The sequence below is a fragment of the Macaca fascicularis genome, chromosome 15 (assembly GCF_037993035.2).
Source record: "Macaca fascicularis isolate 582-1 chromosome 15, T2T-MFA8v1.1".
Lineage (NCBI taxonomy): Eukaryota > Metazoa > Chordata > Mammalia > Primates > Cercopithecidae > Macaca > Macaca fascicularis.
Window position 1 is genome coordinate 77,075,934 of NC_088389.1, and position 27,652 is coordinate 77,103,585.

General features: G+C 43.5%; 1 protein-coding gene across 4 annotated transcripts in view; it reads right to left on the reverse strand.

Annotated features, from left to right (window-relative positions):
- MTAP (methylthioadenosine phosphorylase) overlaps positions 1 to 24,456 on the reverse strand; it is a 53,089-nt gene extending 28,633 nt beyond the window's left edge. For 2 of the 4 annotated variants that reach the window (XM_074018125.1, XM_074018123.1), the window contains exons 1-5: positions 24,324 to 24,456; positions 18,162 to 18,341; positions 11,741 to 11,827; positions 10,495 to 10,553; positions 9,074 to 9,241 (exon numbers count right to left, since the gene is read on the reverse strand). In XM_074018125.1, coding sequence (XP_073874226.1) covers positions 9,074 to 9,219 — 146 coding nt within the window. In that variant the 5' untranslated portion in view covers positions 9,220 to 9,241; positions 10,495 to 10,553; positions 11,741 to 11,827; positions 18,162 to 18,341; positions 24,324 to 24,456. The remainder of the gene's footprint in view (positions 1 to 9,073; positions 9,242 to 10,494; positions 10,554 to 11,740; positions 11,828 to 18,161; positions 18,342 to 24,323) is intronic. The other 2 variants (XM_045373324.2, XM_015436506.3) reach the window with 1 other exon arrangement.
- Positions 24,457 to 27,652: the final 3,196 nt, after the last annotated feature.

Genomic DNA, 27,652 nt, shown 5'->3' on the forward strand with positions numbered 1-27,652 from the left:
TATCAGTTTCCTTAAACGGGCGCAATCCCACTGACCTATAAAGTCCCCGTGAGAACCGAATGAGACTACATGAAGCAAGTGCTTGGCATTTGTCACTATCATTTATGGAAAATATGCTTCTGAACATTTCTTCTGCCAATCCCAAAGTATGACATATTGATGGGCCTCAAGTCAAGGGTATCCAACAAATTGCTTAAGGTTGTCAAGCAGGGATATGTGATAAGAAGTTAGCCGACAAATTTAAAAAAAAACCCTGCCTATGGAAAAGTAAAGGAGACAAAATGATGTGTTCTGGCAAGAAAAATGAGTTCAAGACAGTTAAAGAGAGAACACTGGCACTTTCAAAGAGAGGGAGAAAAGCCTAGACATAGATTGACTGGTAGGTTGTTTCTTGAATCAAGACTCTTACATTGGCTTGAAGATAGCCGTTGGTTAATACGTTTCCTTTGAGGAAATGTGGTGTTGCAAACAAGCTGAGGGCAAGCACCCATCCCCCAGCAGAAGCAAACACAATCATCGACCTCTGAGGACGTTTCAGAATATGGTCTGTATCCACAACAAGCCCCAACATGCAGAATCATGAGTCAATTAATTTACTGGCAGAGCAGAATAACGGCTGCTCATAAGGAGGATGGTTTAGGGGAAGTGAATCTACCCATCATTTAAAATATATCCCAAAAATCAAACAGCAGCGTGAATAGGCAGTCATGAGAAAAAATTCGGACAGAAACAACATCAGACTAAGAAGTGGAACAATTCTGTCTTAATAACCAGAAGTAAGTGAGGCTCACACATGTAATCCCAGCACTACAGGGGGCCAAGGTGGTTGCAGCCTTTGAGTTTAGACGTTTAGGACCAGCCCAGGCAACATAGTGAAACCCCGTCTCTACAAAAACATACGAAAAATTAGCTGGGAGTGGCGTCACATGCTTGTAGTCCCAGTACTTGGGGGCCTGAGGTGGCAAGATCACCTGAGCCTGGGAGGTCGAGAGGCTCTAGTGAGCTGTGGTGCCACGGTACTCCAGCATGGGCAACAGAGTGAGATCTTGTCTCAAAAAAAGAGAAGTGAAAACTTATGAATTTGGAGCAATATCATTAAGATCCTCCTACTGTTCTAATATCAACAGTGCCCCTGAGTGCTGATGGTGGCATAAAAAAGGAGGAAAACCAATGGATGTTTATATCCCAGTCAAGCAAGGCTGCTTAATAAACAGGTAAGTTTTCCCTTATTTTCTATTATATTTCATGAGATCATGCTAAACAGTAGCACAAAAATAAAAATCCTCACTCTACACAGGTGGTGACAACAATCTCTTTGGGCCTCAGTTTTCTCACTTTTTGTAAAAGGGAAGGATAAGGTAGACAGAAGATGTCTTCTACAGCTATGATAATAAGCAGTGTCAGAAACATAGTAAGGGCCTAAGGTTCCTCAACTATAAACTGGAATGACTGCTGTATGCCATAAGTGGGATTAACTGATTGTGACACCTAATAGGAACTCAAAAATGGGTAGTGTAGGATTTTTAATAACAGGATATATTATGGGAAGTTAATAACACAACTAGGTTATGGAATAGAACGTAAGAATGAATCTCATCCAGGGGAACAGTGGACACCACTTCAAGGACAGCTACAGACAAGAGGATGGCAAAGAATGGGGATGCAAGTAACTGGGGAAAGGGAAGGTGAAGGAAGATGATGAGTTCATGCTTAAGTTTCTGTCTTCTCTATAAAGGTGGAGGTGACATTCTCAGCTAAAGAGTGAGGGAAATGAGGAAGAAGCAGTAAGAACAGTAAGGGTTAAAAATAGCTGTTGACAGGAATGAGAGAAGGAGCTAAATAAAGGCTTCTTGCGTAACTCTTTACCGTAAAACACTTTCTAGTCATCAAGAGACAGAAAGAGAATGACAAAATACTTGACATCAGAGCATACTCCCAACCTCAGGGACCAGAGCTTTATGCTATGACATAAAGTTCTAGGGGAAGCCCAGGCAGGGCTGGTCTCTGGGAGAAGGAAACAAGACTGACATAACTGATCCTTCAGCACTGTGTTTACAGCGGGGCTTTCCTGATGAGTAAGAATGCGTGACAAAAGCGAAGTCGAACCCCTCCCAGTTCTAGCAAGAAAATAAGTTGAAGAAATCATCTGAAGAGGGGAGGATACCAGAACTTTTAGGAATCAATTCAACACTCTCATTTAGCAGATGAGGACATTAAGTGACAAACGAATTTCACAGCACAGCCAGGAAAGAATTCTGGATGTCCTCACTTCTAAGCTGGGATTCTTTCACTGCATTCTTTGAGAAGGTAGAATCCAAACACGGGCCTTGGGCACAACAGGCCAATATGTTATTAGCCACATTTTACAGAAACTACTTAGCTCCAGGAATCACACTGTGCTTCCTTTAATATTCAGTTTTTGGTCATATTTTTCTCATTGTAAAAAAAAAAAAAATCAATGTCTGCAAAACATTCCTGATAAAGAAGACTATTAAAAAAGAAATCTCATCCTTCTCCTTACTGATATGTTTGCAAGTTTCATCTTGAGATACTTCTGACAGTGACAGCAGTTGAGCAAGTCCTACTCATCTGATCCTTTTTTAAAAAATATGTAGCTGGGTGCAGTGGCTCATGCCTATAATCCCAGCACTTTGGGGAGGCCAAAGCAGGAAGATTGCTTGAGGCCAGGAGTTTGAAACCAGCCTGGGCAACATAGTGAGACCCCCATCTCCTTAAAAAAAAAAAAAAATTAGCCAAGCATAGTGGCAAATTCCTGTAATCCTAGCTACTAGAGGGGCTGAGGTGTGTGGATTGCTTAAGCCCAGGAGGTCGAGGCTGCAGTGGGCCTTGATCAGGCCACTGCACTCTAACCCGGGCAAGATCCTATCTAAAAAAACAACAAAAAAATACAATGTGGGCATCTTTTCAAACAGTTTATAGATCTTGCTTTTCTTAGATTTGCATAATAAATATGGTGTACTGATTTCCTACAATCATCAGTATTAATGGTAAAGAGAAAGAAGAGCAAGTGTAGAAATTGCTGGAATCCCCTGCCCATGTATCTTTAATGGCATGGACAGTTAGTAGTTGGGGGTGAAAGAAAGGCCATATCACCAGTTCCCCCACACATACAAATGATTGTGTAGAGGTATCTCACAAGAACTGGGCTAGAAAATGGAGGGCCCATGTACCACAAGTACAGGAGGAAACAACAAAATGCCTCATGATTTGAATAAAGCAGCTGGCAGGGAAACAGTCTTGCTTTGCTCCAATGGCAAAAATCCCATTAAAAACCAATCCTGTGCACCACTTTATAATGCATCATCGAAGTTGAGCTTTAGAAGTCGGGTGGGTGCGGGAGGCAGGAAAGAGTCATGCCTTTCTTCTCCATGGCTGATGAATAAAAACTAAGCGAAGGCCAGTGATGCGTAGTCATGCTTCTAAATTTCTCTAAGTCTCATTTACTTTGACTCTTCTATGAGGTCTTTTTTCCCCCATAAACAGAACATCTTGCTTCAGTTTCCCATAAGTGACTCAGTGAGAGCCAGGTGTGCATACATACAAGGGTGTGTACCACAGGAGAGAAGTTCCAAAATTATGGACTTGGAGTACATATCTTATGAGAGCCTTTTAATGTATAAATAGCCTGATGACTTTCTTTCAGGACAGACCAAAGGTCAAATACTTTCCCCAGTTCAAACAGACTGTTTAATCGCTGCAAAGAAGTGGAACAAATCCCACTGCTAACCATCTTCTACCCTCAGTGGCCAAATGACTTGTGGCTCTAACAATGGGGACCTTGTACAAGTTAAAAGAAATGGATTAATCTAACACAATCCAGCAGGAGGCATAGGCACTGAAGAAACCTACTGCAGACAAGCCTTCTAGACAAAGTGTTTGGTAGAGATTCTGATTTTCCTATTTTTAATTTTTGGTTTGGGAAGAACACTACACACAGAGGCCAGGACCGATGGCAAGGAAGCATCAGGAAACTCGTCCCTGTGCAACAAAAATGGGAAAATGAAAAATATAACCCATTCTTTTGGGTTCCAGAGCAAGATATATGTTGCTTTCTATGGATGCTCTTCCACAAATGAAAGATTATTATTTTCACTTTAATTGCTATGGAATTTCCTCGAATGAGAAAGACACAAAGACTGACTGCACATACGCAAACATACTTGAGCCTACTGCACTCTCTATCTCTCTTTCCAGGACAGTCATACCCAGAGTTCCCCTTTTCTCATGCCCAGGCTTTTTAACTTCATCAGCTGTAATGTAGCATGAGAAAGAGAAGAAAAAATATTTTCAGAAAAGAATGACGTTTTTCTTAAAAGAGCTTCCAGCATTGTCAGAGTCCTTCAAGAGTATATTTCATTACCAGAGCAGAAATCTAATGTTTCTAAAAACAACCCTAAAAATCAGCCACATGTCTTTCTTAAGTCTGAGGTTGGTCCCCCTGCCCTGCTCATGCTGGCACTGAAGGAAAAGAAAGTGATGTGCTTTAGCTTGGCCATCTATAAAATAAGAATAGCCATATTATTAAACAATCTCGATAGCCTTTGAAGCACACTTTAGGATGAGGATTTTTTTTTTTTTTTTTTTTTTTTCTGAGACAACGTGCTGACAAAGTTATGGCAATAGGTCAATGTGTGTGGTTCTAGATAAGTCCCTGGAGAGAATACAAGGGCAGTGTAGGGAAAAGGAGCCTGGGCCAGGCACAGTGGCTCACAATTGTAACCCCAGCACTTTGGGAGGCCAAGATGAGTGGATCACTTGAGGCAAGAAGTACAAGACCAGCTTAGCCAACATGGTGAGACCCCATCCCTACTAAAAGTACAAAAATTAGCCAGGTATGGTAGTGTATACCTGTAATCCCAGCTACTCAGGAGGTTGAGGCATGAGAATTGCTTGAACCCAGGAGGCGAGGTTGCAGTGAGCTGAGATTGCATCACTGCAGTCTAGCCTGGGTGACAGAGTGGGACTGTCTCAAAAAAAAACAAAAAACAAAAAAAACAAAACACACATACACACACAAAAGAGTGAATGTGTGTGAGAGAGAGAGAGAGAGAGAGACAGATGGTACAATTCAGCCCTCCATTTGGAAGAAAGAACCAACACGCAGTGGGTAAAGTGATTTGCCCAGGGCCAAACAGAGTCAAGATGAAACCTCCTGATTCAATGCTCCTGCCCCAGCTGCCCTGGAATCTATAATCCACCGGGTGGCTTTACAGGATGTTACAATTCTGTTAAACAAGTTGAGGCTGTGGGTATGACTCTCGGAAACCCCAGGCTAAAAATGGCACAGCCTGTAGCTATTTGTATCTGATGCCATCAGCAAGTGGAGGTAGGAGATGCCTGTCTCAACACACCAAGATTCACTTTACTAAGAAATGTGCTATCAGTAAAACACATAGAGGGCATTACCCACAAGGCAAAAAGTTCTGATTCTCTTCTGCTATAAGATGTTCAAACACATAATGAATCATATACGTGCTCAAGCCTGGTTAACTGGAACCCACTCAGCTCAATCAAAGGCAGTAGCACTTAAAAGATGCATCCAACAGCAATATGATGTTAGCCACCTAGGTAATTTAAAAATGTCTAGTGGTCACTGAAAAAGTAAAAGAGAAACAGGTAAAATTAACTTTAAAATCTTGTCTAACCTAATATATTCAAAACGTTATCACTGAAAATAAGTAATCAATGTAAAAATTGAGATTTCATGCTAAATTATATTCTCTTAGGGATCCTTCTTTTTTTTTGAGACGGAGTTTCACTCTTGTTGCCTAGGCTGGAGTGCAATGGAGTAATCTCGGCTCACTGTAACCTCTGCCTCCCAGGTTCAAGCTGTTCTCCTGCCTCAGGCTCCCCAGTAGCTGGGATTATAGGTGCTCACCACCACACCTGGCTAATTTTTTTTTGTATTTTTAGTAAAGACGGGGTTTCACCATGTTGATGAACTCCTGACCTCAGGTGATCTGCCTGCGTCAGCCTCCCCAAAATGTTGGGATTACAGGCGTGAGCCACCGCGCCCTACCAGGGATCCTTCTTTTAACAGATTCTTTTCTCCTGCTGTTGTAAAGTAGTATCAACTAGTGGACCCTCCAGCCAGTCCGCCCACACTCTCAATAATGGCACTCAGTTATTCAGAAGGTTAACACATGCAAGATCCCACAAAAGGCACTTGTTAGAGACTTTGAACTTCCAAGGAAACATTAAGAAGGCAGGTTATCCATATGTCTCATAAACAGAAAAATACTAGAAGATCTTAAGGTTACCTGGCCAAGATGCGCTAAGATAGAATGAAACCAGATCTGATGGCAATACCTGTTCTCTTTCTAGTCTCCATCTTCTGACCCAACTGCTTTCTTGAAAGAGCCAGTATGTGACTAAAAGATCTGGGAAATGCAACAGCATATAGTTATATCATTTAACTAACAAATTAACCCAAGGCTCAGTGCCCAATTCGGACTTTACAGTATCATCTGTAATACTTCATAAATCTGGATCATCCTGAATATGGAGTTTTGTATTCTGCTCTATTTAGCAATCATATTATAATCATTTTCTTAAACTATTATCTCCAAACACATGGACGTTGACAGCCATTGAGATTATGATCAAGATGTTTCCAAAATACAAACTCCAGCCTATCCCTCTATTCAAATGACTATGTTCAAGCCCTCAAAAAATACTGACAGAGCAAAGATGGGCCAGGAACTGTGGGCGTTGGTGATATGGTGCAAACAGGGCAGACAGGGTCTCTTATCTCATATGACATATTCTAGAGGGAAACAGGTCATAAATATATAGTGTCAGGTATAAATACATGATAAGGACATAACTCAGGGTGAGAGACATGTAACCACTTTAGTCTAAACCAATTATTTATTAGGTTGAACCACATGAAACTGCTGACATTCAACCATTTCTGACCAATGGGATGGGCAATTTCAAAACAGTTTCATTCCGTCAGGAAACAACCAAGAATGCTTCTGATGGACCAGAAATTATAATGAATCCCTGAAAGGCAGAAGACACAGTGGCCTGGACTGGACAACCCTCTCTCCCACAGCAGAAGCTCTAGGAGAGGGCTGTGAGTGCCGTAAGCTCAGAGATAACTGACGGGAGGAGCAGCATGGACTGAGGTGGTAGGCAGGGTGATTGGATGGGGGACTGTGGAAGGATCCCCAAATGATTTAACTCTGTGCTACTCCCCACTCTCCACCCAGCCCAGGGGGCTCCTGTCTTCATCCAGAGCATTTTGAGAGGCAATTATTTCTACTAGGAATAGGGGAGGGGGTGGCCCTAGTACAGCGGCCCCCAACCTTTTTGGCACCACGTAAGGAAACTAACTGAAAGAAAGTTCCAAAAACACAACCTGATTAAAAAAGTAGGCAAAGGACTTGAATAGACATTCCTCAAAAGAAGACACATAAATGGACAACAGCTGTATGAAAAATGCTCAACATCACTAGTCATTAGGAAAATGCAAATAAAAACCACAATAAGGTATCACCTCACACCTGTTTGAATGGCTTTTTTTTTTTGCTGTCATCCAGGCTGGAGTGCAGTGGTGCATTCATGAATCATTCTAGCCTTGACCTCCCAGGCTCAAGCGATCCGCCCACCTCAGTCTCCTAAGTAGCTGGGACAACAGGTGTATACCAACACACCTGGCTAATTTTTGTTTTATTTTTTATAGAGACAAGGTCCCATTATGTTGCCCAAGCTGGTTTCAAACTCCTGGGCTCAAGCAATCCTCTTGCTTCAACCTCTCGAAGTGCTAGGATTACAGGCGGGAACCACTGTGCCAGGCCACAAATGACCTTTATCGAAAAGACAAAACATAGTAAGTGTTGATGAGGATGTGACAAAAACAGAACCTTTGTATACTGCTGGTAGGAATATAAATACAGCCGTTACTAAAATTCCCCAAAAAACTAAAAACATCAACTACCACATGATCCAACAATCCCATCTCAGGGTGTATAAGGAAATGAAATTTTATGTCAAGAAAGACATCAGCCCTTCTATGGTCCCTGCAGCATTATTCACAATAGCCAAGACATGGAAGCATCATAAATGTCCAACAACAGATGGACAGATAAAGAAGAGGTGGTCGATATACACAACAAAATACCATTTAGCCTTAAAAGAGAAGCCAATTCTGTCAATTGCCACAACATGGGTGAACCTGCAGGACATTATGTTAAGTGAAATAAACCATTCACAGAAAGACAAATACTGCATGATCTCACGTATATGTGGAATCTAACTAAGTCAAACTAATGAAAGTAAAGAGTAGAAAGGTTACCAGGGGCTGGGGTTTTGGGAGATGTTGATCAAAGCACAAAATTTCAGTTAGACAGGAGGAATAAGTTTTTGAGATTATACTGCAGGGTGATTATAACTAATGACAACGTATTATGTATTTCAAAATTGTTAAAGTAAAAATCAAATGTTCTCAGCACCAAAGATGATATGTGGGGTAATACGTTAATTAGCTTTGCTAATCATTGTACAATGTATACATGTATCAAAACATAATGTTATACCTCATATATACATTTATCATTTGTCAATTAAAATTCAAAAACAAAAACTCACAATGAAAAGCTTAAAGCAGGCTGGGTGCGGTGGCTCACGCCTGTAATCCTAGCACTTTGCACTTTGGGAGGTCGAGGTAAGTGATTTCCTGAGGTCAGGAGTTCAAGACCAGCCTGACCAATATGGTGAAACTCCATCTCTACTAAAAACACAAAAATTAGCTGGGCATTATGGCAGGCGCCTGTAGTCCCAGCTACTCGGGAGGCTAAGACAGAAGAATTGCTTGAACCTGGAAGGCGGAGGTTGCAGTGAGCCGAGTTCATGCCATTGCACTCCAGCCTGGGTGATGAGTGAGGCTCTGTCCCCCCGCCCAAAAAAAAAAAAGAAAAAAAAAAATGGCAAGAAAGTCTGTGGCCCTACCCTCCCGGTTTCCCTGCTGGTTCCCAAACATCGTCCATTTGAGCTGGAAATGACCAGCTACAAGCTACAATAGCCTAAAGCATTTTGTATGACTGCTTACCTGTCAATGAATTGATCAATAATGACAATATCACCGGGCTGAATCTCCTCCCTCAAGGAGCCACAGGCTGTGGTCACTATGACATGTGTACAGCCCTCTTCCTTCAAAGCCCAGATGTTCGCCTGGTAGTTGACCTTTGAAGGCATGATGGTGTGCTGCCTTCCATGCCTAAGGAAGGACAGAAGACATCGTCAACCTGTGATGAACACACCACCAACTGTTTTCTCCTAGAGTCCAGAAAAAATTAAGTGATTCTCTAGCAATGACCACAGACTAACACAGGGGGTCTCCTAGAACCCACTCCAGTGACCAACTAAAACTAAAATTTAGGTTCCCTGGATTCTGAGAAGCCACTTCTGTTTCAAAAATGTAGACTGGCAGACAGAGCGTAGTGTGGTTCCCACTGTCATGCTCTGTATAAAGTGTCAGTGAACCTGGGACTTGCATCTGGCCATTAGAAAATGGCAAATGGGCTATAAGTCACTCCCATGATTAGGCTCTACCTTGCAAGCATGCACGTGAGATTCTCCTACTGGCCTCCTGCATGCTTGCAAGGTACAGCCTAGCCATGGAGGTGACTTCTAGCACCTTTGCCATACCCTAATAGCAAGCAGCAAGCTGCTGCCAAATGAACAGCCTGTGGAGCAGGCCACACGACGGAATGTGAACCACCTCTAGGAGCCAAAGGCCTCTGCCCTGTAACTTCTAGGAAGTGAATTCTCCTACAACCACATGAGCTTGAACAAGGACCTCAAGCTCCAGATGGGAACTCAGCCCTTGAATATGCCTTGTGGGGCCTTGTGCAACCACAAGCAGAGGACCTGCTAAGCTGTGCCAGACTTCTGACCAACAGGAACCAGGAGATCATGTGTGCTCTTTTAAGCTGCTAAATTTGTGATAATTTGTTACACAACAGTAGAGAACTCATACATATATCTTGACTAATTTCTAACAATGGTATAAAAATGACTTGGCCTCCTCTGCAATACGGAGCAGCACCAGCCTCCTTAAGGAAACAACAGCACAGACACAAGTAACCCACTTCAGAAGCCCTAAGCCCACTCTCCACAGATATATAACTACTACTAGCAAGAGGTCATTAATGATGGATTGTTTTTCTTTATCTTTATAAGAAAGGGGAAAAAATGAACAAAACATTTCTTCTTGCATTTAGAACTAAAACCAGAGCTTTGATTTTAGTCATCTGATCTACTTTCCCAATCTAAGGGGCAAGGGCATGAGATCTTTGATCTCCTAAGTCAATATAACTTAACCAAAAATGAAACATTGTAAATAAAGGTTACTAAGATGTTCTGATTCTGTCAACATATAAAAACTCATACCTGTATCTTTACTCTTTCCAGAATTTAAGTTTAAATTATCCTTTAATAGTAACATCCAAAAAGCTTACAATACCATACCTTGCAAGAAGGACGCAATCAACATTTTTTATCTTCCCCAAAATTAAGGCATCAGATGGCTGCATACAATGAAAAAATGTCAATTAATTCAGTGATTTAAAAACAGGTATGTAAATTAAAATTATTCAACCACAACAGTACTCATGGAATCTGAAGAGTCTGAGGATACAACTTAGAGAACAGGCAAGATCTGATTATCAATATAATCATTTAATCAATCACTTATTGATCCCTCTTGCAAGCATAGATTCACAGGACTCAAGGTTACCATGAGTACCTGTGTAGGTACCATTTAGTCAGATCTATTCGTAACGAGTACCCCAGGGGACTATGACGGTAGACTGGTCAAACTTAGATGTGTCAAGGTTATTGGGCAGGTTCAAGAACAGGTATGAGGGTGAAAGGCAGAAAGGATAAGAAGTCACTGTCATGACACTAAGAACTCAGCACTGGAAATGTCTGCTTGTGTTAACCAGGTCTAAGATGATCCTGGAAATGACTTGAGGTAACAAAGGTTGGAAAGACCCTTAGAACCAAGGGGTTTAAGAAAATGAACCAAGATGACTGCAGGACTGGGAGCACGCAAGGTCAACCTAAGAATTTAGCTGAAAAGGAGGGTTTGGTTGGGACAGCCAGATAGAGAGATCTTACAGAAGGACCAGAGGACATAGCAATATGAAATTAGGAGAATGCAGACACCCTCACCCTGGCATAGGCTAAGTGACACGGGATTGGAGAAAAAGCAACCTCTCCTATAAAAGGAGGAACGTTTTATTTCTAGCTCAGTTATGCATTCAACTAACATGAGGCATGTTCTCATTCCCCAAAACAGTTCTTTTCACTCAAATGCCACTTCATAATAATTCATCCTATTAGTCATCGGCCTGTCCCGTAATTAGTGTGGTGTGACCTATTGGCCCCATATTAGGTGATTTGAATGTAGATTTGAAAAGTACAGTCTGGAATGAGTCTGTGGTCTGAAATGAGTATCCGATTTCTAGCAACAGAATTTGAGAAGTGATGTACATATCCAGTAGCCATTTTCTCAAAACATCAAAGTCTGAGGCATCCGTCAGATACCTTCTCAGCTGATGGAACCCAACAGTAGCACTTCTGGCCCTCTCTGCTGTGAGCAGACAGCCCTGGGCTGCCAAAACAAAAGCAATTTTTTTTTTTTAATTTAAAAATCAAGCCAGCAAGGAGAAATGAAAAAACTAACATGTCTCCACTAATTGGACATATTAACCTTGCCAAATGGAGTATCCACATATTTTTCAGTTCTTCCTTCTAAAATTTCTGGATCATCCAGGCCTGTTCCACCAATTATTCCAATCTAAGAGAGAAAAAGACAGAGAAGATTATTGTATTTGGTAATTTTTATTAGAAATAAAATTCTAAGCAAATTCATTTATTCATATGCTCTTCTCCATTCCCACCAAGCCCTATTTTTTTGAAATCTGAAAATTACTGAACAACAATCCACAAATATTTCAAAGCCTTCTATAAAAACCAACAAATATTTGAAGGCCTTCTATATTCTAGAAATAACCAAAATGTAGGGCACCTTTTTGGACTACATCACATTTACTTCTGACTGTCTAAATTACAAGTCAGCACAGACAGGTACTTTAACCAACTCAAGTTAGAAAGTCAAACCTAAAAGTAGGCAAATATGGTAGTGGAAAGTACCTTCTAATCAATTTTGTTTCTCTGTCAAATGGACTACAGAGTAAAGAATGTCCAGAAGACTGCTGCGATATAAAATATTAGGTATTCCATTTGGTAGTGATTTCTCCTCACTGTTCTATTTGATAAAGAAATGAGAGATTATCTTTCCCACGCCATTAGAATCACAGAGCTAGGAGAGAATGCAGACAGAGGAGACTGAAATAGCATGAAAAGTTACCCGCATATACATTTATGAAAACAATCATTCATATATGTATGCAAATTCATATTTACATATTATAGATATACATATAGGACACTCATGTATACTACTCAGTAAATACATTTATGTAAACATAAATAAGTAATTCAAAAGGTAGTTATAAGTTTTTTCTAAGTTCATGAATTGTATTGCATTTTTCAGAGATTATCTTGAAAGTCCTTGTCTGAGTTAAAGAAACCTGAGAGTTGATCTAATTTGATGATTAAGAAACAGAAACAAGAACAATTATAAAAATAAATAAATATTAACTAAACTGTTAAAACTAAAAATTAAGTAACAAATCATTAGGGAAATTTCCTTGGGCTGGTACTTCCTAAAGGACAAAGTAAATAGTGCCAGGCTAACTTTATAGAAACCTAATTAATGCGAAGTGACCTGGGCATTGTTGTTTTTCAATGAAAAGCTTTAAATCTATTGTCACTTGGGTAACTAAATAAATTAGGCCTCAAGAAAAAATTCCAGAGTTAAGAATTCAGTGAACATCTGAATTAAATAATTTTCAGGTCAGGTTACACAAGTTCAGTCCTATCAACACGTAAAAAAATGGTTACCTTTCTGCCTCAGTTTCCTGAAAAAAACAAAAAACAAAAAAACAAAAGCAACAACAACAAAAAACAAACAAGAAAATAAGGACAATTTAGTGAAGTTTTTACTGAAGAACTCTGCCTGTTTCCCATGACATGGTTACATAATTTGTGACTGTCCACCACAATTTCCTTAAGTGGCAAAGCCAGGTTTTGATGTTGGCGCCATCTTGTGGAGGTATATTATTAAAACCACAACAGGTTAACGTACTTTATGTCAATGAACTTAACATTATTGTTAAAGGGTAACCAGTATTATAGCTTTCAAATCAACAGAAGTGTTCACTTAAGTCAATAAATTTAAATAATGGCACTTCAATAGAAAATAACAAAAATTCATGCTGTTTTAGGAAATCCCAACCCTTCCTTAGCCTGGCTTCTCCAACTTATCCTTCATTCCATGGACCTCTGAAGCACTACAGGTCATGAGGAAGCTAAGAAACCATCCAGCTCCCATCCTCACCTGGGACACAGATACAAACTGCTGACTCTGAAATTACTCTCAGCCAACTCCCTGGGATTCAGTTACTAGATTTTATCACTACCTTGACCTGGCTGTCTCTGGGTGTTCCCTGAGCCATGGCATCTCAGATTCTGGATTCAACACTGGATGCTCGGGATCAAATACACAAATCAAGTTGGGCTTTGTTTGGAGCCATCCTCTGAGTTTACGTGAACTTGCCCAGCATTGTAGCAGTTGTTGAGAAATGCTAACCAGGTGTCCTGCTGAAATTCAGAGCCCCTGAGCTCACTCTCAGCAGCCCCAAGCTTCAGTCTGCACCACCTGACTGCATAATGACTCTGCACTAGGTAGCTGGCAACTCAGCCCTCAGCAAGGAACGTGTAGTAGCCCTGGACATGAAAGCAAGAGTGGCTACTGCTCTGGAATGATCTGCTGGCAAGCCCATCCATTCACTTAACTAGGTCCAGTTGTTTATGGAAACCTACATTGTGCGACGGATACAGGGACAAGCGTAGCAACTGAGTCACGCCATCCCAGGAAACTGGACCTCTAAGATGGAGGCCAGCAGGGCCAAGATGTGGCCAATGTCGCCACCTGCTGGCTCCACAGCAAAGTACAACTGGGATGAAGTACCCAAGCACTGATGGCCCAATGCTATCCACATTCCCTTGAGTCTCTAAGTTTGTGTCAACTCAATACTGCCTTAGTAATAAAGTAACTGTGTCTGTGGACTTACATGTTATAGGCACTGTGCTAAGTGCTTCAGTGGTCTTACCTTATTTCATCATCACGACCATAAGATGGGCCCTACAGAATGCTACCCATTTTACAAATGAAGAAAGAGAAGCATAAAAACTAAAAACATCCAAGAGCAAATCATAAGGAGCAAAGCTGGGATAGAAATCCAGGTCTTTCAAGCTTAACCACTACGATCTGCCCTCTCCCAATATCCCCTGGAGTCCTTCATAACATTACACCTTATTAGAAAAGTTTTTTTGGTCTCCATGTTATGAGGCATCATGCTCAGAGAGGTCAAGTTCATGACGAAGGTCACAGAACAAGCACAGAAACAGTGACTCCAGGTATCTGAGTGAATCGTCTCAGAGGGGAGGAAAACTCTCAATGACTTCATCCACGCTCAGGAAACAATGACAAGACCCTGCCAGGCCTCCTGGGCCGGAAGCGTCAGTCCCCAGTTCAGTTAATTCTAGACTGTGTAAGAAATGTGTTCAAGACCTGAGATGGAATTTCTGCCCAGCAGGACTTCTTTATTACACAAGATAGAGTTCTGAAATATGGAGTCAATCAAGGTCCTTGAAAGATTTTAAAAGCTAGTGGCTCATGCCACACTTTTCCACTGACTGACCATCAAACCAAACTTCTCAAAACTAGACTTTCTGCATTGATAATAAAGCTCTCTATGACATCTGCTTCAGAACCCTAAAGCTGCCCACACCTACCTACAGTGACTTGAACCACCTGGTGTCTGCAACCATGAGTGGGGTCACCATCTGTCTGCACTTCCCTGGCCAACTCAATGCTGACTTGCAGAAGCTGGCCGTGAACATGGTCCTATTCCCCCACTTGCACTTCATGTTTGGTTTCGCCCTGCTGACCAGCCAGGACAACCGGCAGTACCAGGCCCTGATGGTGCATAAGCCCACCTGGCAGATGTTTGATGCCAAGAACATGATGGCTGCCTGCAACCTCTGCCATGGCTGCTACCTAATGGCGGCTGCCATGTTCAGGGGTCACATGTCCATGAAGGAGGTGGACAGGCAAATGCTTAATGCCCAAAACATGACAGCAGCTACTTTGTTGGTTGGATCCCCCAAGATATAAAAACAGCTGTATGGACTTCCCACCCTGGGGGCTAAAGATGTCTGCCACCTTCACTGGCAACAACACTGCTATTTAGGATCTGATCAAGTCCATCTCAGAGCAGTTCACAGGTGTGTTTCGGTGCAAAGCTTTCCTGTACTGGTACACGGGCAAGGGCATGGACGAGATGGAATTCACTGAGGCTGAGAGCAACATGAACGACCTGGTGTCTGAATACCAGCAGTAGCAGGAGGCCACGGATGAGGAGGAAGAAGAGTTTGAGTGAGCCAAGGAAGAGGTAGGTGGCCTAAAGCCTTCTGTTACTGTGTAAAGGGTGGAAGTGATGTGAACCCTTTATTCACACACAATCTATTCTATGACAGCCACGTCTTACTGTATGTGCACTTGCTGTTCTTTGTGTCTTGACATCACATGTTCTAAAGACACCCCAAAGAAAACATTTTCATAGTGAAAAAAAAATTTTTGTTCAAGAGCAAATCAATCCAAGGGTCTGACTTCTCTAAGACTGTGAAAGCATTTATCCAAATACCAGCTCACCTGCTCAGAACGGTTACTTCCAGCAATGTGGAAAGGGTGCATACTAGCCCCTACTCTGTGTCTATTTCCACTAGTACCTGGCTACAAAGGATTTTACCAACCCTTCTTCGTCCCAGAAACCATTCACCATCACTTTGAGGCCTGGGCGCACTGCCGTAAGGAACCCAGCACTCTATAATGGCATTCTCAAAATACCATGACCCCAAGCATTTGAGACCAGCTCATGCCAGGGAGATGGGCTCCCTCTGAGTGCCTCAAGCTCATGATGAGGTAAGTGAGCCAGAGCCGGAGCTGGCACAGCCCGATCTGAGCATTGCAGTCCTTCAGATCTGGTTGCCATAACAATTTTGGCAAGCACAGCAGACAGAAGCCCTCATTATTAGGCTGACATGGCTTTGAGGCCTGTCAGGGCCTTGCAAAATCCCGGAAGCCTAGCTGTATGGGAGGGAGCAACCAACTGTCTCAGGCTGGGAGGACTGTTAAAAACCTGCAATAGGGTCCACAGGGATAGCTGGGGGCTTCATCTCAGAAAAGACACCCCCCTCTGTAGGCCACCGTTGTAGGTAATGGTTATGGATGGAACTGTGTCTCCCCAAGTTCATATGTTGAAGTTCCAACTCTCAGTACCTCAGAATGTGACTGTATTTGCAGTTTTTAAAGACGTAATTCAGATCAAATGAGGTCACTGGGATGGGCCCTAATACAGTATAGCTCATGCTATGGTTTGAATGTGGTCATCTTCAAAACTCATGTTGAGGCTTGTTCCCCAAATACAGTGATGCTGGGAGGTAGTACCTTTAAGAGGAGTTTGAGTCATAAGCCGCGGTAATAATCCAACCCCATTAAGGGATGAATGCAGTCCCAGGGGAGGGTGTTCTTGCTCTCATTGAGTTGGATTAGTTCCAGTAAGAGTGGGTTGTTATGAAGCCAAGTTTGTCTCTCTCTTTTTTGTGTTTCCTTTTCCTATCTCCCTGGTCTCCCTTTCATTTCTTTTTTTTTTTTTTTTTTTTTTTTTTTGGAGACGGAGTCTCGCTCTGTCGCCCAGGCTGGAGTGCAGTGGGGTTCATGCCATTCTCCTGCCTCAGCCTCCTAAGTAGCTGGGACTACAGGCGCCCGCCACCGTGCCCGGCTTATTTTTTGTATTTTTAGTAGAGACGGGGTTTCACCGTGGTCTCGATCTCCTGACCTTGTGATCCGCCCGCCTCGGCCTCCCAATCATTTCTTTTACATAAACCTCTTTTCTTTATAAATTACCCTGTCTCAGGTATTCTGTTACAGAAACAGAAAACAGACTAAGAAAACTGTTGTCCGTATAAGAGATTGAGATATAAACACATACAGAGGGAAGACCCCGTGAAGACAAATGGAGAACATTGCCATCTACAAGCCAAGGAGACTGACCTTACAAGAAATCCACCTTGATCTCACCTTGATCTTGGACTTCTAACCTCCAGAGCTGTGAGGAGATAATGCTTCTGCTGCATAAGCTACCCAGTCTGTAGTGCTTTGTTATAGCAGTCCTAGCGAACTAATACAGTGACTCTATATTTTAGTCGGATAAGCTTGGACGACCCAAGGGCTCAAAACATCCATGGTTTTTATTTGACCAAACGCCCCTTGTAAAGTACAGATAGCAGTCTAAAGGACAGACACCCTCTTGAAGACACACTTCACCTGCTGAAATGGCCAGATATTTTCAGAGGAGGATTTTCCCTAATGCATACTGTATTTGTTAGAGCTCTCCTATGCTTGTGGAACAACAGTGGGACCCATCCACTCTCCTGAGCCAGCTGCTGGATACTAGGACGTTCCCCCTCTCCTGCTTTCAATACCAAAGCCCAGGCCCCAGGGATTCTGATTAGCTGGGCAAGGCATAGTTTGTTTTTAAAGCTCTGCAGGTGGTTCTAAAGTGCCCTCAGAACTGAGCAACCTGCTCTAGGGCCTAGACCATAAATTTCTAAAACATGGGCTGAGTGTGGTAAGCTGAATAATGCCCCTGCCCCAAAGAGATCCTAGCTACATCCTAATTCCCAGAACCTGCCTCAAATATGATTAAATCCAGGATCTTGAGATGGGGAGATTATACTAGATTATCTGGGTGGGACCTAAATGAAATCACAAGGAGGCAAGAAGGTCAAATGAGGAAGAAAGTGATATAATGATAGAAGCAGAGGGAGAGAAAAGGGGACATGATGTAGGGCCGTGGGCCAAGAAGTCCTGGTGCCTCTAGAAGCTGAAAAAGGCAAGGAAATGGGTTTTCCCCATAAGCAACAGAAACTTATCTCCTCACAGTTCTGGAGGCTAGAAGTCCAACATTCAGGTGAGATTGGGATTGGTTTCTTCTAAGGTCAGTCTCCTTGGCTTGGAGATGGCAGCGTTCTCCACGTGTCTTCACACGGTCTTCCCTCTCTATGTGTCTGTGTCCCAATCTCTTACAAGCACAACAGTTTTCTTAGTCTGTTTTCTGCTTCTATAATAGAATACCGGAAACAGGGTAATTTATAAAGAAAAGAGGCTTATTTAGCTCATGGTTCTACAGGTTCAGAAAACTGAAAAACGCAAGGAAATGGATTTTATAAGAGGAACCAGCCCGACAGACACTTTAATTTTAGCCCTGTAAGACTCATTTTGGATTTGTGGACTCCAGAACTGTAAGAGAATACATCTCTCTCTCTCTGTGTGTGTGTGTGTGTGTGTGTGTGTGTGTGTGTGTGAAATAGTCTCACTTTGTCACCCAGGCTGCTGGAGTGCAGTGGTGAAATCTCAGCTCATTGCAGCCTCAACCTCCTGGGTTCAAGTGATTCTCCTGTCCCCAAGGAGGTGGAACTATAAGCATGCACCACAATGCCTGGCTAATTTTTTTTTGTATTTTTTGCAGAGATGGGGTTTCACCATACTGCCCAGGCTGGTCTTGAACTCCTTAGCTCAAGCGACCTACCCACCTCAGCCTCCCAAACCGCCATGATTACAGGCATGAGCCACTGCGCCCGGCCTCATTTGTGTTGTCTTAAGCCACTCCATTTGTGAAAATTGTTAGAGCAGCAACATGAAACTATTACACTAAGGGAAGAGCTTGTTAAAAATGCAGATGGTCACCCTTTCCAAAGCTCTCTAGGTCAGTGGCTGTCAAACTTCAGTGGACATCTGAATATTCTAAGGCTTGTCAAAACCTAGATTGCTGGGCCCCAGCCCCAGAGTTTCTGATTCACTGGGACTGGGGTGGGGCCTATGAACTTGCATTTCTAGCAAATGACCAGGTGATATGAATGCATGACACACTTTGAGAACCACTGCTTTAGATGCTTTTGAGGCACAGACTGGAATGCCATGACAACAACCACAGGTAAGGATCCAGGATCCACTGCATACAAACATTTTCCTTAACTGCTTCCTCAACTGCACCTATAGGGGTAAGATTTTTACTTAATCCATACAATTATCAAGAGAATAAAGGGAAATAATGTATTAATATCAGTCACTGTTTCTGTATGCCCTACCACTCCTGGCAAAAATAAAAAATCAAAATAAACTTCCTCAAAGCAACAAAAAAAGCCCTTATTTCCTCCTTTTACTCTGCTGAGCAGTACAAAACCTGGCTGCTCCTACCTCTCTTTGGCAGGTAGTCTTTTTGTGATTTTGCCTTAGGGTCCTCAACTAAATGTCAAACAGCTCTCCTGGGGGTGTCTGGAAACAGGGCTATTTCTGGCTGTTGTCATGACTACGGGGAGTGCTAATGGCATTTCTGCGGAGGGGGTTAAGGGTTGTACTCCATGTCCCGCAATGCTTGGGACAGTCCTGCAAAAGAAGTAATTGTCCTGCCCAAAATGCCCTTGTGTCCCTAGGCAAAAAAATGAAGGCTCGTTGGTCATCTGATTTTCAACTGGGGCCTATGGGTTGTCCTCAGTTTCAGATGGCCACACTAGGACTTTCAGGCTGAAGGCCTTGTAGGCCACACTCGAGACAGCCAAGCGGAGAGTGTAAAGGCCCATGTTCCACAGTCTACAAACCATGACTTGTCCATCTCCCTTAATATCACTATGTTTACAGCTCACTACCAACCCACAATGGGACCATATCCCCTCCTTGTCACAGCAACCATGATTAACAAGTTGTTGTTATTATTATTATTATCATTATTATTTTGAGGCAGGATCTTACTCTTGTCGCCCAGGCTGGAGTGCAATGGCGCAATCCCTGCTCACGGCAACCTCTGCCTTCTGGGTTTAAGGGATTCGCCCACCTTGGCCGCCTGAGTAGCTGGGATTACAGGCGTGCAGCACCATGCCGAGTTAATTTTTGTATTTTTTGTAGAGATGGGGTTTCATCATGTTGCCCAGGCTGGTCCTGAACTTCTGAGCTCAGGTGATCTGCCCATCTGGGCCTCCCAAAGTGTTGGGATTACACGCATGAGCCGCTGCGCCTGGCCAAGTCTTATTTTTAATCTCCCAGAGTGAAAGCTGGGAGGCTGCCCAGGGGAGTCATGGTACACTGCTGGAGCCCTCCAGAATGCCCTCTATTTGGGTGCCAAAGACTAGTTTGGCCCTCTCTCAGGAATACTACCTGCCCTTGGCTGATGCTGGAGGACAATGTCTCCCTGAGGTCCTCTCAGACAATAGCGGTGTTAATCCCATAGCCTCTGGCTCCTGCTGCCTCTCTCCATGGCTACCCCCCAAGTAATAGCCTTACTCCCTGCCTGGACCACCTCTCACTGCAGTGAACCACAAAAAAGCCTGTTTCAATTACTCTCACTGCAGGTGGTTTTCTCCTTCTCTCAACCTGCCACCCACTCTGCTCCTACAGCAAAGAGGCCCCTCAGCATCTCAGCCTCTGGCCCCCTAACCAGCAGTATCTGGGAGGAAGGAATCCTACACTCACTCTCCTTGGCTCCAAGGAGTCACTCATGGCCCCTTATCGCCCACTTTGAAATGACCCACCAGTACCACCATCTTTTTGCTTTTCCAGGTCAAAAGCAGAAATCATCCTGTTCTTCTTCCCGCACTCCCCACATCTTACCTGCAAGTTCTATCCCCAATCTCATTATTCCTCACCATCTCCATGGCTCCCACCCTAGACTTCAGCACCAACACCAAGACTTCTGGCCTGATCTCTTAGCTCTTCCCCTGCCCACTGGCTATTCTGTACAAAACAGCCAGGGTAACCATTTTAAAATGTAAATCAAATGCCACCTGCTGCTCTTCAACAGTTTCCAAAACATTTAAAATCAAAATTCTTGATTGTGGTCTATAAGGATGGCCTTATGAGCTGCATCCACCCAATTCTCACTGTGCATCCGTAATTTCCATTCTCACTACACTGAGCTCACTGCTGCGACACCTTGGTTTTTGCTCTCCTACCCCCATCTCTCTCCTCAGGTCTTCACTTGGATCTTTATCCTTATTTTCACTATCAGCTTGTTTAAGTCCATTCAGGCTGCTATAACAAGGTATCTTAGGACTGCGTGGCTTATAAACAGCAGAAATTTCTCACGGTCTGGAGGCTAAGGTCACAGCAGATTCAGTGTCTGGGGAAGGCCCACATTTTGGCTCACAGATGGTGTCCTCTCACTTAGTGGAGGGAATAAGGCAGCTCTCTAGGGCACTGATTCCATTCATGAGGGCTCCACCTTTATGACCCAATCATGCCCAAAGGCCCCATCTTCTAATACCATCACATTGGCGATTAGGTTTCAACATACAGATTTTGGAGGCAGACTACTGCACAGCTTAAAACCCACCTCCCTAGGAGTCTTTTCTGACACCCCTCACCCAACGGAATCTTATTGCTGTTTCACTTTCATGTCAGTTGGTTTTCCGCCCTGACTAGAATATAAACTTGAAGAAAATAAAGGCCTTGCTTACTCAAAGATGCATCCCCAGTGTCTGGCAGGTATTCAATAAATATTTTTGAATAGGATTCCACCAGTAGATGGCTAGATTTGAAAGATTTGCCAAATATTATACTGCCAATCCAAAACTCAGTGGAATCTTTCACTTGCATGAGTTAACTGCACCTCTTAAATTGAGAATGAATTTAAGATCCCTTCCCTGTTCATATCTCTATTTTAAAAAGAGAGGTACTTGGGCTGACATTAAAGGAGTACCTAGAACTGGACTGAATGTGTTACATGTGTTACTGTATTTAAATCCAGCCACCTCTCAAAGGACCTGCCAGTGACACCAATGGGGCTCAGACACACATGTGCCTCCTACACCTCTACCTGGGTGGTGTCCAGCGGGCACTGGAGACAGCCTGCTTTCTACTCGCACTCTGCCTCCCTCTTCAAGATGGACATTCTATCAAGTGCTCATTTTAATTGTGCATTAAGTCACAAGAAAACAGGGCAGAGAGACCACACTTCAGATTTCAGAAATGCCTCACATCTAGTTGGTGGAATGCCAGGCTCTAGGCCCAATTGTGTCCTTATCTAGGTCTAGCTGTGTAATTCTGGACACCTTAGCTGACCTTTCTGCGTCTCAACTTTACACCTGCAAAAGGGATTTGTGTGGTTATACGGATGGTCTTGAAGGAACATTTTCCAGTCCCATTATTCAATAATTTGGCAATAGGATGTAGTTTTTTTTAACCTATTTTGCTCTGGACACTGGCACCTCACATTTTCTATACAGAATGTTGCCTTAGAAGTCTGGGGAATATGGTGCTGGCATCATGGAATCTCAACAGCAAAGCTGTCATCTGTTCTAAACTGAAGGAGAAATCAGCAGGCAGTCCTGGCACCATATGTATCTCTTAATTTTATATCCAGAAGCTTGCCAAGATCAAAAATACACATTATTCAATATTTACATCAGGTCTCTGAGAATCACACTGCCCATTCTGCACTTAAATGCACTGCATTAATTTGAAGGGAAACCGTGTGGCAGGGAGAATGCTAATCAGATTGAAGTAAGACTGTTTCAAACACCATCTCTCTATTTTTAATGGCATTCGAAGTGTATTCCTGCAAGGGTAAGGTGAAATGTTGTGGCCTAATGATACCTAACACAATAACTTAATAATTGTTGGGGAAAAGGTCATTCAAAATTAATCTCAGTTCCCCCACTTATAAGCACTACCACTTAATAAGCTTCAACCATGTGCAACATAGACAATTTAATTCTAGCTCTCCCAGCAAATTCGGCAGTAAAATTCTCAGTTTATAGATGAGCACCCAAGAGTAGTCACATACTTCACACGAGCTTCATGAAAACCATTTCTGCCTTGTTTCCGCCAAACCATGAAGGCAGGGGCGAGGCCTTCTATAAATAGTTGCTGGATGCAAGATTCTTCTCAAAATGACAAAATAAGTTTCATATGTAAGGCTGGATGTAACACCCTTCACCATTCCTCTCATTCTAAGTGGCTCATTTAAACCTGCAAGGGCTTAATAAACTAATCTGGCTGATTACACACTGACCGCAGAGATTCGCCTTCTCCCGGGAAAACTGCAGTCGAGTGTAGGGTATCGAGATGCTCTGGAGAAGATCGCAGACCTTCCTATCCCACAGGTCAAACATTTCTAAAAATCAAACAAGTTAACTGCGTTCTTAGCCAGTAATAAACTCCCTAGAAGAGGTCTTAAGTTTTAGCATCAATTTTTCTTTATGTGCTGTAATTCTCTCTCGGAATACTAACCAGGAGAGAAGTATTTAAAACCCCAGGGAAGCCAGCTGCTACTCTCAGAACTTGTGCCCTCTCCAGCACAAAGCTTCCCACAGCACAATGATTCCTTGTATCGAGACCTCTCAGGGCCTAGGGCACAAGGAAATTGAACTCTAACTTGCAAGGCTGCAAAACAAAGCAGTTTGAAGCCAGACGCCTCCAAACGGTGCAGCCCTAAAAAGGGACGCCTGTACTTTTCGAAGAAAGTCTCAGAACCCCTACAGCATTGCGCTGCTGGGGAAAACTTCAGCACGGAGGCCTACGTTCGGAGGAAGAAGCCGGAAGCATGCAAAAGAGCAAGTAAGCAGTTCTCCCACGTGGGCCACAGGCAGCAAGCAGAGTCAGAGAGCGGAAGCTGGAGTCCCGCAAGGCACTAGGAGATGGTCACAGAAGCTGCAGGCGCCCGGACACCTGCTGGCTCTAGCCGGGTGTCTTTCTCGGGAGAACAGTGGTGCTCAGGAATGGTGGCGGCCTGGGCGCAGCCTCTCCCATCCACGACACCTCTCTCTAAAGGGGTGCCTACGCCCTACGGGCAGCCGGTGCAGATGAGCCAAAAGGTGGTGTGTGTGTGTGTGTGTGTGTGTATGTGTGTGTGTATCGGGGAGGGGATCATTCGCAAGCGTACCCTCTCCTCGAGCGGCAAGTGAGTCCCGAGTGCCCAGCCCCGGTCCCTCCCCGCCGCGGCAGGGGCGCGCGGGCCGGGCGTATGGCCCCGGGAGGCGCGGTACGCCGGGGCGGGGGCGAGAAGGCACTCGGCAGGGCGAACCGCTGCGGCTGGGAGGGCTCATCTCACCTTCACGGCGGTGGTGGTGGTGCCAGAGGCCATATCTGCACGGGAAAGGAAGCTGCAGTGGGCGAGCGCTCGGGACTAAGAGAACCAAAGGGACCGAAGAGCTGCAACCGTGCCAACCCCACAGAGCGGGACTGAGCAGTGCGGAGACCCGGGGCGGGCCTTGACTCCTCCTCTTCCTCCCCGGGACAGCTGGATTGGCTGCTTGTGTGGGATCTCCCCCGCCACCCCTTCCCCAAATCGAAGTTCCCGCGTTCCGCCCCTTTTGCAGACCTTTCCGGTTCTCCGGGTTTTTGTCGGTTTTTTTTTTTTTTTTTTTAAATCCCCAGTTGTAACTAACGGATAATGATAATAATGGAGACAATTTATCGAGCGCTGTATTGTTCCAGACTGCGTGTTTTGGACTTTAATTGGCTTACTTAACATTCACAAAAACCCTGTAAGGAACAGCAGCACTCCCTGCTTGGCCCGATATTCGTGGCGTCAGAGGCCTCAGCATTCTGGCCCGGCGGCGTTCCACAAGTTCTCGCGCAAGGGAAAATCCTCACCAAGGACGGAACTGGCCGGCCAGAGATTCTCTCAGGCAGTTAACGCGGGGCGGCTGCCGTGGCGGGGGCGTGGTTTGCACTTCCTACGGCTGCGAACCCACGGGGGGTTTGCGTATTTGCCTTGATTCCTGGAGGACACAGCTGGGATGGACTTGACCCAAGACTCAGGGATGACGAAAGGGAAATAAACAGAGTAACGTACTACTGGATAATCTTTCTGATTTACGAACTATGATTTACTTATCTTCAATGTGAGGAGCGGCTTTAAGGCGTTTGAGACCGTGCGCAACTCCCAGTCTGCTCTACCCGACTGGGGGCATCTTTAACCCTTTCTACGCCGGAGCGCTATCCAGTACACCTGGATTCAGAATCCAGACTAAGGTCTCCATCATTCAACACTAGCAGGACACACACACACACACACACACACACACCCCACCACCACCAGCCCTTTACAGGGAGAATCCCTCATGCTCAAAGCCCCCATCCCTTCCCTACTGGGATAATCCAATTTAACCTTCCTTGATGGATTAAGCGTTCTGCAACAAAACAATGGTTGACAAGGATCTTAAGGGTGGACCCTGAGATGTAGAAATGCTGCAAATTAGCCTGGAGGTGGGAGGCGGGCCGAGAAAGGGGATGCTTTCCTCTTACAGCAGCAAAACACGGAAACGAAACACAAGTACAATTTAATTCAAAATACCACTGTGTGATGTTAGCCTCACAGAACCTGTTTACTTAAACAGTATAGACTTTCGTCCTCTTATTACTATATGCTTTAGGTCTAAATTTTCTCACAATGTAAAGTTTTCTTTATTCTGTTACAATCATCTATTTCTTTTAAGTTATAAAATGCAATGGTAAAAGAGGAATGAAAGTAGAATTCGGATGCTCCTTTGAGAAACAGGAGACAGGGAGTCCTTCGTGGATGAAGACAATGTAGCTTTCTAGGGGCCTTTCTGCTGATTGCTCTATTGAGGGGCAGGAAGCCCACCACTCAGAAGTGAAGCATTGAGGACACAAGGATGCCCTGGGCTTTATGGCTGCTACCTAAGTAGGGGGTTCTAGCCAACTTAAGTGACTTGATATGATTAGCAAGTCCAGTTTCTACTCAGCACTGCCTCTCTGCTAAAAGTTAGACGCTGTAACCAAGTTAGATCTTGTAAGCTTAAAATACCCCTAGGCATAGGAGTTGGAAACTTGGAGAGGACCAGGCTGGACTTCTGGACTTTTCTACTATAACTTGCAGGTAAGGGCTCAAGCATTTGCTCTTGAAGATGTGATGTCTGTGAAGAGGAAATTCTTCTAAAGTTTGAATTTCATATACACTTACATGTGATAAAATATTATTCTACTTTTGATATTTTTCCAACCAGTTAAGATTGTAAAAAAGCATTCTCAGTTCAAAGTTGTACAAAAACAGGTGGAGAGCTGGGTTTGGCTGAGGTCTTGGGCCATTGTTTTCTGCTCAGGGTAGTGCCTGAATCACATGACCCCTTGCTACCCAGACTTGGATAACCCTTGGACAGGCTTGTGAGACAGTGCTTTCTTTAGTGCAGTATCTTTGAAAAGGTAGGCGGTAATATTTTTGCCTTATTTCCAAGTTTTGGGTCATGTTTTTTCTTAACAAGTCCTAAAAAGGAAGACAAAATTTTCATTAATTTTCAATACGCAAACATTTTCAGTGGTCTCCCTTTTTGATTACTATGTCAACAAGACAAGGAGAGTCGGTCTGTCTAGGAGCATAGATTTTGCCCTGCCCTTCTGTTCTTATCCTATAAATCCCCCTCTGTTAATCTGTACCCTTGCTTTTCTGAAGATAATTATAAAGAACTAGGTCATCTTACAATAATTCTGATTATGAAACAGTATGAAGGTTTCAACAGCTTCTCCCCTTTTTGATAATCTCTCATAAATGTCTTCCCAGCTTCTAGGTCCTAGCCAACAAAGTACTGAAATGCTTATCACCAGTAGCTGACTATACTGGGTCTTGAGCAATGGTTCTTCAGTGTCCTACGGTTCCCTTTTACTAAACATGTTATTTTTGAAGTCTTCTCCAAACCATTCCAGAATCATCAAATATTCAAGAGGAAGTATTCATACAAATGCATGAAATGTATCACCTCAACCAACTGCATCAGCTTTCCCACTGAATTGTTATATTTCTGTGCCTGGCCATTGTGTCTGTCCTGGATGGGTACTACAAAATGGGCCCAAGCTGGCTGGTAACCCATCCTCATCTGGAGGTATTAAAGCTGGCAAGTTTCCATGGCCTAAGAAACTCACATAACTCCCCACTACCTTATAGATATTTGGGCCAAAATAAAAATTCTAAATAACATGGAAGTGTACTTAGAGATCCCCAATTATGTGTTAATCAGATCTTTTTACAATACACCTGTATCACAGCCACAATAAGTAGGGACATTTTGGCCACTACTTTTGACAATGGATTAGAGTCCCATCCTGGCAGCTTAGTGAAAAAACTAAAATTCTATTAACAAGCAGCCACTCTAGATTTAGCAGAACATTGTTGAAAAAATATCTGGGGGAACAATAAGTAAACTAATTGTAATAATGATGGTAAGACATTTTAAAAATTATTGCATCTTCAAATTCTCAGCTGGGCAAGCCTATGTCAGCGTGAGAAGCCAAAGACGTCTGAACTGGTATAAATTCAGGTTCAAAATTCACAACATCACCATTGTGCACAGTGTGGTCATTGGGAAGAAAAAAACCCCAAAGAGACTCAATGCCCTTAATAAAATTGTGTCCAGAGAAACT